This window comes from Carlito syrichta, unplaced genomic scaffold, assembly GCF_000164805.1.
Source record: "Carlito syrichta isolate Samal-C Ts95f unplaced genomic scaffold, Tarsius_syrichta-2.0.1 Scaffold104742, whole genome shotgun sequence".
Taxonomy (NCBI): domain Eukaryota; kingdom Metazoa; phylum Chordata; class Mammalia; order Primates; family Tarsiidae; genus Carlito; species Carlito syrichta.
Window position 1 is genome coordinate 479,767 of NW_007048838.1, and position 15,049 is coordinate 494,815.

At 45.4% G+C, this 15,049-nt stretch overlaps 1 protein-coding gene across 1 annotated transcript in view; it reads right to left on the minus strand.

Moving 5' to 3' along the window:
* The window catches only part of FAXC (failed axon connections homolog), an 81,507-nt gene that overhangs the window by 52,555 nt on the left and 13,903 nt on the right, over positions 1-15,049 (minus strand). Inside the window, exon 4 of the mRNA XM_008065822.2 lies at positions 2,972-3,195. Within this exon, the coding sequence (XP_008064013.1) occupies positions 2,972-3,195 (224 nt within the window). The remainder of the gene's footprint in view (positions 1-2,971; positions 3,196-15,049) is intronic.

Here is a 15,049-nt window from a genome sequence, read left to right on the forward strand (position 1 = left end):
CAAGATGGAGGAGGGGAACCTCTAATCCATATCCCCTAGCTCCTGACATACAAAGGGTATTCAAGTCACTGAAGGCAACTGACCCGGAACACTGGTAACTAATTTATCCTGAGGAGTCAAATAAACGTCCATGGACAATATTCCCAACCCTTGAACAATTTCAACAAGAAGTAATTTTGGATTTTGAGTTGCTTAGACATCTGGGCATTACAAGGGAGTCATGTTTCTGGGAATGGCAGGGAGGTGGAGAGGGCTGGATGCTTTCTGCTTCATTTAGGAAGACACCATAGTTTTATGATACTCAGCCAAAGAGCCCCTCCCACCGCAGATGCAGGAACAGGGCTGCTTCTCCTATCATAGAGTTCATGACTAGACTTTCCCCTGGGCCTCCGTATAAAATTTAACTCCAGCTAACTCCAGCTTCTCAGTAGTCCACTCAGTTTCCCATCACAGATCATCATCTAGATTCTTGATGCTGTCTTGAATACTTGCCAGGTATCCAACCTAGCTATCAGCAATTCATCTCCCTCCCATCTCCTGAAAATGAGAGAGAAAGCATTGTCTAAATCATTAAATGCTAGACACACACTGTCAGTCATCATTATTACACTATTGCTATCACCCTTCTCCCCGGTTCTCCCAACCAGAAGTGACCCAGAAAGGAGAAGGGCACGCCTCTCTGGCTGAGAAACCCACACTGCTAAACTGATAAAGATGAGTGGCACTTACTGGCATCATCTCTGTCATAACTCTGGAGACTCAACTCCTTGCTGCTGGGGCTCCCGACACCATGAGCTGATGAGGAAGAGGAGGAAGCCAGGAAGAAACATAGCCATTGTTAAGGAGAAATGGCCCAGCTATGGGCCTGGTTTCTGAGGCCAAGAGTCCAGCATTAAGTTTCCAGAGGAATGAGGCAAACTCGAGGTTAATTCCACTCCTATCTACATCAAGCAGGTCAACCTGGCCCCAGTGCAGCAAGAAGACAGAAGGTCTAGACAGTGTCGACTCTTCAAGCCAGACAGAGCTTTTGAAGGAGTTCAGCCAGCATCAAACTTTCCTCCCCTACCCCCATGCATAGACCTGGTTACAAAGCCAACCAGGAGCTAGATGTGGTGTTGGATCTGCCCTCTGCAGGCTGGGGTCAAGGGAGGACTCCAGGTCTAGCAACTGTCTGATGGATGAGCAGGAAGGAGCCTGTTACAGTGCGTCACCCCGTAAGAGACATGTTATACCCAGCAGAGCATCCAGTTCCTAGGGCACCAGGTGGTTTTCAACAAAACAAAATTCCAAACTCCACTTCCTAGTGGAGGTGAGGTACCACCTATGTGCTTCAGAATGGGGATGAGGGGGAATCCAGAAATTACTGCAGCTGAGCGAGGGCCAGTGAAAACCCACCTTCTGCAAACAAAATCAGCAGCCCCTGACAGACTAGATCAGATGACCTAGTCACATAGAGGATCTCGCTCCCTGGACCTTAGCTGTCCCCCAGGAGAAACCATTATTATCATCATCATCATCATTGGTAGAGACAAGGTCTCACCATGTTGCCCAGGCTGGTCTCAGATTCCTGGGTTCGAGCAATCCTCCTGCCTCAGCCTCCCAAAGTGCTGGGATTACAGGCATGAGCCACCTCACCTGGCTAGAAGCCATTATTTCACACACACTGTAGTGGCCAAAAGTTCAATCCGAGAGACCACCAAGAGCCAGTTCTGATCAAAGTTCAAGAGGGTCTTTATTTCCAAGCTCGAGCCTGGACCTCTGTCAACCACCGATGCAGCGGAGTACACCCAGAGGCCCTGACTTCCTTAAGCAGATGTCTTTTATGCTTTTACACAAAGGGAGAAGGAGTTTGGGGGGGACTTTCCAGTCTTGTTACCATTTAATTGGGTAGTAACCCCTGGCTGTCAGCTCAATCGTGGAAGACTGGCTAGCTTGACTCGGGCTGACCTTGGCCCACTAACTGGTGAAGTTGCAGAGACATTTGGAAACTTTAGGTGATTTTCCCCTGGCACCCGATTGGTTGTTGCTAAGGGGAAAGTGGGTCAAGGGAAGGGGTTGAAGCTTGAACTAGAGCTTGCAGTTTTTCCCATAACTGAAACTTTAAACAGCTACAGGTCATGTTTTAAAGCAGAAAACTAAAATGGCTGTGCTACTGTCCACAAGCCGATGACATATTTATTGGGTTATAGCATGCTCTTAACCTAAGTTTATGGTATCCTCTATTACGGTTCTCTCAACACAAGATCTGAATTCAAATGATCTGTGTTCTAATTGTCCTAGCTAAGAATCGAGCTCTGCCCTGTGTAGAACCACAGGCCCTCTGCAGGTAGCCAGGTGAGCAAGAGGACATCACTCCATCCCAGCCACTCCCACTAGCCCAGGGCCATATACTGCCCTGTGCTTCTCTTTGAGGGGTCTCCCAAGCACAGCTATGCCACTGTGTGACCAATACAAAATCAGAGTTGAATGCGTCCGTAAGTAGAGGACCGAGAAAGCAAACAAAAACAAAAGGGTGAGAAAATGACAAATGTTGCATGCACACACAGAATGGGTCAGCACATCTCTCAAACTTAACATGATGTCCACGGGTGCACCGTCGGGCCTTCTCCACAGTGCGTTCCTAAGGCAGCCTTTCCACCCTGGCCTGTATATAAACAGAAGAGCTTCCTTGCTCAAAATCACCCTTTCTCACAGCACACTTAGCAATGCCAGCACCACTGACAGCCAGACAGTGATGCCAAAGCATGTTCCATATTCTCTTCACACTGAAAACAGTCACGTACCAGTGCTTAAGAAGAAAGATGCATGTTCCTGAAAATCAGGGGATGTGGTTAAACATGGGGGCTGCAGTCTCCACGTGGAAGTAAAGAAACCAACCAAAATGAAACTTACGTTAGTCAACCCACAGTGCTTTACTAAGCATGCAAAAGGTAAGGAGAGAAAATAGAGAATAGAAGGCGTGGTACATTACCCAAGAGCCCTGCTAACGACCGCATGTCCTTCTCCATCAGCATGTAAATCTCTTCCTCAGAGAAGCGGCCAATGCCGTGGCCGTGCATTTCGCGTTTCACAATTCCTTTCGTTATGTGGCACACGACCCACCTCAGCAGGTTGCTGAAGGGACCACCACCACTAAGAGAGAGCATCTTCCGGGTCTCATTGAGATTGTCCACCCACTGGCAATAAGCTAATGTCCTGGAATTGTGTGGAAACAAGTTACTACTGTGCATCAGGTACATGTCAGCTCCCCAAAGTCACTGTCGGGTGAGGTGGTCAGAGTCTAGTACACTCTGGAAGAACTGAATAATCGCAGCTTTTACAGAGAGCAATCTGCATGGCAGATTCACAACAGGCTCTAGCCGGTGCCTGGACTTATGGGGCTGTGGGAGAAACAGTAAAAAAAAATCCAGATAACGATGCCACCAAACCTCTCCTGACACCCGCCCTCAGATCCCCCCACTTTCCCCTCCCCTCCCAGTATCACACTTCTGCTTTCTGTTAGGCAACCCCACAGAAAACAAGTAGAAACCCACTTTGAAAGTCTTTTAGTTGGGACAGTGAGCACCTATGAGAACACAGGACAGGAAGCAGTAGTGACAGAGTGCTGGCATCATTCTCTCTCCTGACCAAAAAGATGTCTCCACATGTGTACGTTTTGTGTTTATGAATTAAGGTGTACATGTTTGCTGTACATTCTGTGTATGTTTTATATTTCATAATATAAAAGGGGGTTTTGTTTGTTTGGTTGTTTTTAGATAATGTTGCCCAGACTAGAATCGAATTCCTGGGCTCAAGCATCCCCCACCTCAGCCTCCCAAGTGGCTGGGACTACTAGGAGTGCACCACCATACCCAGCCTTTATGCCTTTTTGACAAAGAATCAGGGAGTAGGTCTAGCTATTTATTATTATTACAAATCATATTTAAATATTATGTAAATTCTTCACCCTTCAGAAAAACCGACTCTTTACCTCAGTTGCTCTCAAGGACTCCAAAGTGAATATAAACACTAAGGGCGCTTGGTTGAATCCTTTTCCCAACTGGATGGTGCTTGTGGCAAGCGTACCCATCTGGTGCTCCTATATACACTATAATATGTAAGGACAGTTCAGTGGCCATTCACTGTTCATACATCCTGCTGGCTGCGAAACCCAGGCCTTTGTTGATTTTGTTGTCCAAACCCATGCAGTCACAAGAATGTTTTCATGGCTAATTGTGTAGGTAGACAGAAATTAAAAGGGTTTCCCATGAAGGCTGAAGAGAATATAGCCATGGAAGTACAGGCATAAGACATTTTCATTTTTCCTCATAACAAGCAAAGATATATTGGCATCATCGATACTCCTAATACTGGTTGATAGAATAGTAATGACCTCTTCAAAAAAAAAAATAGGAAGCTGGGCATAGGGGCAGGCACCTGTAGTCCATCCCAACTACTCAGGAGGCTGAGGTGGGAGGGCGGCTTGAGACCAGGAGTTTGGGGCCAGCCTGGGCAACATAGCGAAATCCTGTCCCAAATAATTAAATACATAAATAGGAATTTATGAAGTTGGAAAATGGCACAGCCATGTATGACCCCAGGACTCTGCATTTTTTGTAAAAAAAAGGTTTTAAAAAATCAAGGCTGGGTATGATGGCTTATACCTGTAATCCCAGCACTTTGGGAGCTTGAGATGGGAGGATCACTTAGCCCAGGAATTCAAGACCAGCCTAGGTAACATAGTGTGACCTCATTGCTACAATAAAAAAAAATTAAAAATTAGGCCAGGTGTGGAGGCACATGCCTGTAGTTACGGTTACCCAGGAAGCTGAAACAGAAAGATAGCCCGAGCCAAGGAGGTAGAGGCTATGGTAAGCATGACTGTGCCACTGTACTCCAGCCTGGGCGACAGAATGAGATCCCAACTAAAATAATAATAATAATCAGAAGAGTGAAAAATATTTTTTAGAGAGAACACAAGGGATGGTAGTAAATTGTAGCAATAATAAGATGCTATTTTCCACTTCAAGAAAAAGATAGGCATTTTGATCATTTTATATGGTTTGTTCTTTTAGGCTACTCTCCACTTTAAAAAAAAATGAAAATAAGAAAGGTTTCTCTAAAATTTTTGAAGCGTTCGTGATTTTTCTTTCTTTTTTTTTTTTTTTGAGTTGGAGTCTCACTCTGTCGCCCAGGCTGGAGTGCAGTGGCACATGCACAGCCACTCCAGCGTCGACCTGCTAGGCTCCGGCAATCCTTCCGCCTCAGCCTTCCAAGTAGCTGGAACTACAGGCGCGTTACCATGCCCGGCTAATTTTTGATTTATTATTGAGATGAGGTCTCGCCAAGTTGCCCAGGCGGGTCTCGAGCCTGCGGGCTCAGGCAATCCACTTGCCTCAGTCTCCCAAAGTGCTGGGATTACAGGTTGAGGCACTGAACCTGGTCACATGATTTTTACTGAAAAGTCCTACAATCAATTTCAACATACTCTTTGTGCTGCAACCATAATCCTTTTTCACAGAATGCCCACAAGTCTGGTTAGAACACTTTGTGTGCCCCTTTTTTGCAAGTCCCTCAAAATAAAGTATTTGGAAGTCAAGAAATGGACTTTTCTGAAAACAGGAAAAAGTGCATCACAAAGGTGATGAATTAATGTACCCAGTCAGAGCATTCAATAGATCTTTTGATATAAAATGCCCCACATTTGTTCTAGTAAATTCTATGTAAGCATGAAAACAGAACACTTTTCTATTTGCTCTTCTTTAATACCTGCAGTAATTAAGTTGGCGATTTTCACAATCCATTAGAATAATTCAGCACTTTGATTCTAACTGCACTAGGTCTAAATTCACAATAAAGCAGTGACACAGTCTTTGATTATCTTGGAAGTCAATGGTCTGAGAATAAAACTAAATTATCCTAAATTGAGCATGACCAAGTAATAATAGCATCTACAAAGCATCTACAGTGTAAAAGTGATGAATATGTGGCTCTAGACTGACAGGTTGATATGAAAGGGGGAAAAAACCCTTGTACGCAAATTACACAGGTTGGATCGTAAGCCTAACTGATCCGGATAGATGAGCAGAAGCTTGCCAGGCCGGGCAGAGGGTGAAGAACTTGAGGAAAGGTGGGTGCATCTGAGGAAATCCAGAAGAAATGAGGCTGGAAGGGTGGACACAGTTCAGACCAGGACAGGCCCGAGGCAAAGGAAGCTTGACTTTGTTCCAAAAGCAAAGGTTACCACTGGAAAGTATGAAGCAAATCAGCCGGGCATGGTAGCGCGTGCCTGTGGTTCCAGCTACTTGGAAGGTTGAGGCGGAAGGATCGCCGGAGCCTGGCAGGTTGAGGCTGCGGTGGCCGGGAGCGGCCACTGCGCTCCAGTCTGGGCGACAGAGGGAGACTCCAACTCAAAAAAAAAAGAAAGTATGAAGCATGCAAGAAGTATTATCAGATTTGTGGCAGCATGAAGAAAGGGCTGGAAGGAAGAAAGTCCGATTATAAGAGAACGGCAAAACTGGACAAGAAATGACACCCCAAGGTAATAGCAGAGCGGAGGCTGAATACCAAATTCTGGGAGAAATATTGAGGTGGAAGAAAAAGAGTCTATTGACCAGAGGATGGAAAGGATTACGTACAAGGAAAAATTAGGTATTTTCCCCCAAGTTGATGGTTTGCGTGGATGATAATACCCTTAACCAATAATGGATAACTCAAGGTGGTACAGACGTGGATGACGAAAGATGAATTAACCTGTCACAGATGAAGGTCCCCCCAGGTGAAGATGTCTAAAAGACTGGGAACTCAGGAGATAGATTTGGAATCCAGAGAGTTGGTGGGCAGGGGTATGTGGGTGGTGGTTTTAAAGCTGTGAGAGGAGATAAAGGTCTCCTAAGAATGTTTCTAGGATGAATAGTGCTGGGGAAGCTACCATTTAAGGGCAAGCCAGAAGATGAGAAGGTCGGACTGAAAGAGGCAGCTTGGAGAGGAGTAGGGATGTCTCCTTCTCTGAGACGGAGAGAAGGAGAGTGAGGGGCCACACCCTTGCAAGGGAGAGGGTCAGAATTGCTACCTGATAACTTCAACTTCCTCTGCAGAGTGGGCAAAGAGGGCTTATGTACCCAAGATGAGGACTTAGCAATGGGTAGAGAGTTATAGGAGTCACAAACAGGAGCAGGAGAGGCAGTTATTCTGGGCCACACAGCTCGGCAGAGAAGAGACCCCCATCAATGCATGAGTGTTAGGTCCTCTACCTGCATTCGTGGGTTGAACACAGGGTACAGCAAAAGGAATGCTGGGCTGATTCAGAATTGTGCAGCCACAAGTAACCTCAGAAACTGTCTGGTCTTCCTCTCTTCTTTCTGCTCTGCTCTCGATTTCTCTTCCTCTCTTTCACTCTCTTTGCCCAATATTATAGACCAATGTCAGGGAGGAGAAGCAGATGAGGGCCAGGCATGTTCTTTAAAGGCCGAGGTCAGTAAAATGTGTAGCAACTTTAATAGCCAAGACAATAAGTGCTTCATAGATTCCTAAATCAACTACTTCAGGTAGAAGACATCACATGACACATACTTCCTTATTGCAACCAAGAATCCATCACATGACACATACTTCCTTATTGCAACCAAGAATCCACCTCCTCTTACAACCAAGATTCCTAAAAACTGTTCACATGGTGGGGGCTTCCACCCTCATTAATCCACCAAAATCACTCTTTTCAAGGTCAGCAGTCAACTCCTTGCTGCAACATTCACATAAGCCATCTTTCTCTATGTAGCACTCTTGAACTTTCTGCAGCATCTGACATTATCAGTCTCTTTCTCGGAACTGCCCCTTAGCTTATGTGTCTATAGCTTTTCCTTCTATCCCTCCATGTTCCCAACACCTCAATCTTTATGTCTCTTGTCTTCTTACACCACACTTATGGGACAATCTCATTCATACCCATCCATGAGTTTACACTGATGAATTCCATACCCATATCCAGCCCAGACCTCAGTCCTGAGATCCACAAATCCCACCTGGATGACCCTCAGGATCTGCAAACCAACATTTCCAGAGGGGGACTCATCGCCTTTGCCCAAATCTGCTTCTCCTCATCCAAGCCAGAATCTTAGGAGCTAGCCCTCAATGCCTCACTCCTTCACTCCTGACTGCCAGTCACCCTGTGAATCTGCCCTTTCTCCAGCTCCATGATCACTGTAGCTCAGCCAGTCATCATTTCTCAACTATAAGGACAGTGGCCTCCCAGCAGGTCTCCTGGTATCTCCTCAGGGCCCTTGAGAAATCTATTTGCCCCCAAGGCACCACAAAGAGCTTCCCAAACACAAGCCTAATCATCTCACACTGCTTCTCAGAGTCATTCATTAACTCCTCACAGCTCCTCAGCATGGCTCACCAGCCCCTCTCCCCATCTACGGTCAGACCCTTCTCTGGATCCATCTCCCAGCTCTGACTCCCATATACCCAATGCACCAGCCATGGAATGACAAGTACCCCACCACCCCCCACTATCAACTGGATACTTCTATCTTCCCAAAATTCCAATGTTGAGATCCTAACCCCCTCATATCATGAGGGTATTTGGAGGTGTGGTCTTTGGGAGGTGATTAGTTCATAAGGGCAGAGCCCTCATGAAAGGTATTAGTAATAAAAGAGACCCCGGAGAGCTGCCTGTCCCTTCCACCATGGAAGGTTACAGTGAGAAGATGGCTGTCTACGAATCAGAAAGCAGCCCCTCACCAAACACTGAATCCACTAGTGCCTTGGACTTGGTAGCCTTAAGAACCATGAGAAATAAACTTGTTTGTTTGTGGATTTTTTGGTTGTTTTTTGTTTTGTTTTGTTTTTGAGTCAGTCTCACTCTGTCACTTAGGCTGGAGTGCAGTAGCACATTCATGCTGCCACAGCCTCGATGTGCTGGGATCAAGCAATCCTTCTGCCTCAGCCTTCCAAGTAGCTGGAACTACATGCACACACCACACCTGGCTAGTTTTTTTGACTTATTGTAGAGACAAGGTCTCGCCAAGTTGCCCGAGCTGGTCTCAAACTCCTGGGCTCAGGCAATCCTCTCACCTCCACCTTCCAAAGTGCTGGGATTACAGGCATAAGATACTGTGTCTGGTCAACTTTTGCTTTTTATGCGTCACCAGTCTGTGGCATTCTGTTACACAGCTCAACCAGACTAAGGCACTCCCCAAATGCATCTTTTTTGTTTCTTAGAGAGACAAGGTCTCGCTATGTTGCCCAGGCTGGAGTTGAGCTTGGGTTCAAGCAATCCCCTCACCTCGGCCTCCTAAAGTGCTGGGATTACAGGTGTGAGTCACCGCGCCTAACTCAAATACATCCTTCTTGCCTCTGAACTTTTTCAGGTGCTGCTGTCTTCTGCCTGAACATCCTAATCTTCCTTATCACCTGCCCCTTCACCCACCATTCCAACTGTCCTTAGATTCCCTTGTGACACTACCTCCTCTGCAAAGCCTTCCCCTTCATCTCTCCAGCAGATGCTGGCTGCTTTTCCTCAGTTCTTCAAGCACTGACCATCATGAAGGCTCAATGCCTCTCTCCAGCCTGTGAGCTACCTGAAGTCAGGGACACAGTGGCTCGCCACCAATAGACATTCATTAAGTTTGCTGAAAGAATGAATTATTGATTGAATGAAAAAAGGCTTTGCTTTTGAGCCAGCTATTGCTAAGTAGTGCTTCCAAGGGATGATACATACGTAAATAGAAAAATGGAAAGAGAGAAGTGCCTATGAAGGCTGAAGAAGGGGTTGCCACGCTTCCCTTCTGGAATCCGGGGCTCTACACTCTTCACTGGGAAGAGGCCCACTGCACTAGGAATCATGAATTATTAACTGGAGAGGACAGGGTGGGCCAACTTGGAAATGAGTGGAGGCTAAACAATTTATCATTTAGAGAATTTTATTTCAGGAAGTTGAGATACTCATTCTCCTTATCACAATTAATGTATCTGATTTCTGCTGCAAAAATAGGGTCAAATAATTTTTTTAAAACTATCTTAATCAGAACAAAAGAACAAAACCTGCTCAAAAAATTTTAAAGGAGATCAAGAAAACAGGTAAAGAAGAGCTGACCCCTGATGTTAAAAATGGATATCTCTCTCATTATAACCTAACCTGATGCCTGGCTCATGGTAGAAATGAATATTTATAAGTGAGAAGCTGCAAACTGCTGCTTGATAACTGAGTACCAGCACATGGACTTCCAAATCATGAGGATGCTTTTCTCTGCTCCAGGCTACATCCTTGCTGTCTTCTGTGTGTACTCTGAAGATTGCTCAAGGATGCAGGAGCATATGATGTGTAATTTCACCAAGTTTCACAAGCATCAGATCACCTCTCTAAACAGGAGCCCTCACTACATCTGAAACTGGGGTGGGAAGAAAAGAAAGAAAAGGAGAATGTATCAATTGAGTTGTAATCGGGGAGCATCTCCTGGCTTTTAGAAAACATCTTCTTGGGTAAGTCACCTTATGAAAGGATCCCACCTCCCCACATCTCCTGAACTACACCAAAAGCCAATTTCAATGTTTTAAGAGTATGGCTAGCCTAGAAGCAAGTTTGAATTAATTCACTGTCCTAATGACTACATATATTTTTTTTTTTTTGAGTTGGAGTCTCACTCTGTCACCCAGACTGGAGTGCAGTGGCCGCTCCCGGCTACCACAGCCTCGACCTGCTGGGTTCCAGCGATCCTTCCACCTCAGCCTTCCGAGTAGCTGGAATTACAGGCGCACACTACCATGCCCAGCTGATTTTTTAATTCATTGTAGAGATGAGGTCTCGCTGCCCAGGTGGGTCTTGAACCCGCGGGCTCAGGCAATCCACTCACCTGTCTCCCAAAGGCGCAGGATTACAGACTGAACCACTGAGCCTGGCTATGACTATATTTTTATGGGTGAAAATGTTATTACTAGATAGTCTGAAACAGGTGCTCCATACAGTTCCCTATGGAGTTGAAGACTCTTAAGACACTCACTGATGTCCACAAGGGGGCAATATGTCACACTGACGAAGCTACATTGTCTACTACAAAAAATCAATTTCATTCCAGTAAGCTGGCCCCATGTCTCTCAGACTTCCCTTTATACCAGCTTATTCACATTGGATCTAACTTAAGCATTCAGTAGAACAAAGGGGATTTTTTTAAAAAAGGAAGAAAATTGTCTTCTTCACCTTCAATAATAGCTTTTATAATGCAAGTGGGGCATAACTGTACAGATTTCAAGTGGAAAAAAAACCACTTTATGGCTGAGTATGTTTATTTGAATAGACCTAACACAGAGCTTCAAATTTATGTGATATTAACATAATAATGACGGCTTTCTACTGCCTTTGCTTTTCATAAAATCTGGAGAATTTTTTTTTAAAAACTCCACATAATTAAATCAAATGAGTCAAACATGGTGGGCTTCTTGAATTTCCTCTTCTACTCTTGTGAGTACAGAAACAACCCAGGAGCTCACGGATCATTAGACTTTAGCAAGATCTCACAGAAAGTTCATACTTGCAATATTTTCCTACTTATGGTTCGATCCCTTCACCGGGCCTCAGCTTCCACAGGTACAGGTTTTGTGTGTGGCATCTGGAACCAGAAGAATGGAAGGAGGAAAGGACCAGAGAGGGAAGAGTATCTGGAAATTCTCTACTGAGACGTTTTCTTCCTATGGAAAGAGGAGTCTCTTTTCTCCACTGGGATTTAGAGTTCTGGGGAAAGTCTCTTTTGAAGTTGGTTAAAGGCTTGGGAACCTCAAGAAACAGAAAGATTTGTTTTTCCTTCTGTTACTGGGACTAAATGGAAATGGCGGAATCAGGAGTGTTACTTTGAAAGTTCATTGGATATATGCATCTCTATTAAGACTTTTTCACCCACCATCACTATGGTTTTCTCCTCTCAAATTAACCCTTGAGTAGACACACGCAAGAAATAATAGCTAACCTACTCTACAAATTTTTCTAACTATAAAGTTGATTAGAAAAATTAAATTATCCTTAGAAGAGTCTGCATATGACCCAAGCAAATCTCCCAGCACTTGGGAGTTGGAAGCCCATACAATTAAGATTCGTAGCCGGGTGTGATGGTTCACATCTGTAATCCCAGTACTTTGGGAGGCTAAGGGGGGAAGATTATACGAGCCCAGGAATTTGAGACCCAGTCTACGCAACATAACAAGACCTCAACTCTACCAAAAGACTAGCCAGGTGTAGTGGTGCACACCTGTTGTCCCAGCTACTGGGGAAGCTGAGTCAGAAGGGTCGGCTGAACCCAGGAGCTGGAGGCCGTAGTGAGCCATGATCGTGCCACTGCGCTTCTGCCTGGGCAGCAGAGTGAGACCCCTACACATACAAAAAAATTAAGATTCTTTCCTACCAGAAGGGTACCACAACCCCCATCAAGTATTAATCAGCTCAGGGCCTATGAAGGGAGAGAGAGAGGAGAAAGGGCAGAAGACATAACATAAAACATGCACACACACAGAACAGAAAGCAGTGACGTGTGGTAGACGGGAATTTTGCTGGGTCAAAAACTTGCTGATGAGAATATATTTTTGTGAGCCACTACAGAAGGCAGATGTAGCCAGCATATCAACTAACACGTAGGGCTTTCAGCTTCTTAGACAGCTGACTGGATAGCTCTCTGCATCAACAGATCACAATTCACCTTGGAGGGCTGTGTCCAGGAAAGCACAGGGGTCAGGGTGGCCCTCGTGTCCCTCTGTTGCTGCAGAGCTGGGACTGGAGCCCAACGAGCAAGCAGGATGGGCTCAGTCCCACCAGGCTCTTCCCAGAAGCTAAGCTCAGTTTTTCCACAAACGTCATATGCGGTCATGCATGGGGGCTCCCACCGTGACTGCTGCACTCTTTGAAGGAGGCCCAGCCCTTCTCCATCAGAATGATCAGGAAGAGACACCGGTTCATTCCAGAACGCTGAGCCTGATTACTTCCACACTGATCTGCACCCCATCTCACCTGCTCCCAGCTCCCCGCACCTCACTCCCTGCCCTTTCACCTCTGCAGAAGGGGGAAAGGGCAGGAGACATGCTCAGGTCAGCCCTAGAACAAACTGGGCAAGAACCAAAAGAAGAGAGAAGAAAAGAGAAACAGGAGGTCACTTAAAACCCAAGAGACAGGAGCCGCACTTGGGAGTTGGAAGCCCATAAAATTAAGATTCGTAGCCGGGTGTGATGGTTCACATCTGTAATCCCAGCACTTTGTGAGGCTAAGGGGGGAAGATTATACGAGCCCAGGAATTTGAGACCCAGTCTACGCAACATAGCAAGACCTCAACTCTACCAAAAGATTAGCCAGGTGTAGTGGTGCACACCTGTTGTCCCAGCTACTGGGGAAGCTGAGTCAGAAGGATCGGCTGAACCCAGGAGCTGGAATGTACGAACCAGGAAAATGATGAGGAAGAACCTTCTACATCAACTCCACACTGAGTGTATCTCCCCGCAGGGGAGGATGACTAAAACTTACTGGGCCAGCGTCTGACTGGGGGTGAAGTAGAAATTAATGCCCCCCAGAAAGGGAGCTTAAACATTTAGAACTAGATAAAGTTTGCAGGAAGTGGGGAAAAATGTTCTCTCATCTATCAGGGTGTAGGGAAAGGTACAGAAATTCCAGAAACTAGATGAAAGAAAAGAATTTTTAAAAACCCACGTGACAAATGAGTTTGTAAAGCAAAAAGAACCATGCCTGCTTAACTCACACGGTGTCAAGGGCAGCTCAAGGTCACTTAAGCAGAACAGGGAAAATCCATCAACATAACTTGTGTGACACTTCAAACTGGGGGAAAACAAACTAGGAAAAAGGCAATCAAAACAAAGAAACTCCAGAAGGTGTCATGGGCTTCACTTCTGGAACACAACAAAGCTCTTGTTATCTAAGAAAAAGTGACCCTAGGAATTCTATCTGGACTCTGTCTCCCATTCCCTCCTCTGGGTATCTGATGTGGCAAGACTTTAGTTCAGCAATTTGTACAGTATTGGTACAGAGCCCTGAGCCCAACCAAATAAACTCTCTCCCTCACCTCCATGAGTTCTAGTCTCCAGCAAGGGTCATCAAATTATAGTCCAGGGGCTGAGAAGCTTCTACATTTCTAAATAGTTGAAAAAAATCAAACGAACATGTTGTATGAAAGGAAATTCACGCGGGTTCGAGACCCGCCTGGGCAGTGAGACCTCATCTCTACAATAAATCAAAAAATCAGACAGGCGTGGTAGCGCATGCCTGTAGTTCCGGCTCCTTGGAAGGCTGAGGCGGAAGGATCGCCAGAGCCCAGCAGGTCGAGGCTGCGGTGGCCGGGAGTGGCCACTGCACTCTAGTCTGGGCGACAGAGTGAGACTCCAACTCAAAAAAAAAAAGAGAAGGGGGTGAGAAGATGTTAATAGATAACCTTGTCTTCTTTCTCAAGATACCACTGACATCCATCAAGAGTTTAGATCATGTCACTGTATGATCTCTGTATATTGCTGTATGATCTATTTACATCACATTACTGTTCTTTACAATTCTCAGCTGTACATTAGATTAAGCATAGATTTCTCACTCAAAATATTGGTCAGTGTGGCTCCAGTTTCATTTCCTACTTCACTGTATACTCTGCTTCATGGTGCTTTTTTTTTTCCTTTTGAGTTGGAGTCTCACTCTGTTGCCCAGGCTGGAGTGCAGTAGCATGCTCACAGCCACTGCAGCCTCAACCTGCTAGGCTCAGGCAATCCTTCCACCTCAGCCTTCAAGTAGCTGGAACTACAGGCAGTCGCTACCATGCCCAGCTAATTTTTTTATTTATTGTAGAGATGAGGTCTCACCAAGTTGCCCAGGCTGGTCTCGAACCCCTAAGCTCAGGCAGTCCTCTCACCTTGGCCTCCCAGAGTGCTGGGATTACAGGCTTGAGTCACTGTGCCTGAGCTATTGTGTTTTTTTAATTTGTGGCAAAATACATAACACAAAATTTACCATCTTAAACATTTTTAAGTGTACAGTTGGGCAGTAGTAAATACCTTTATAATGTTGTACAACCATTATCACTATCTCTGGAACTTTTTT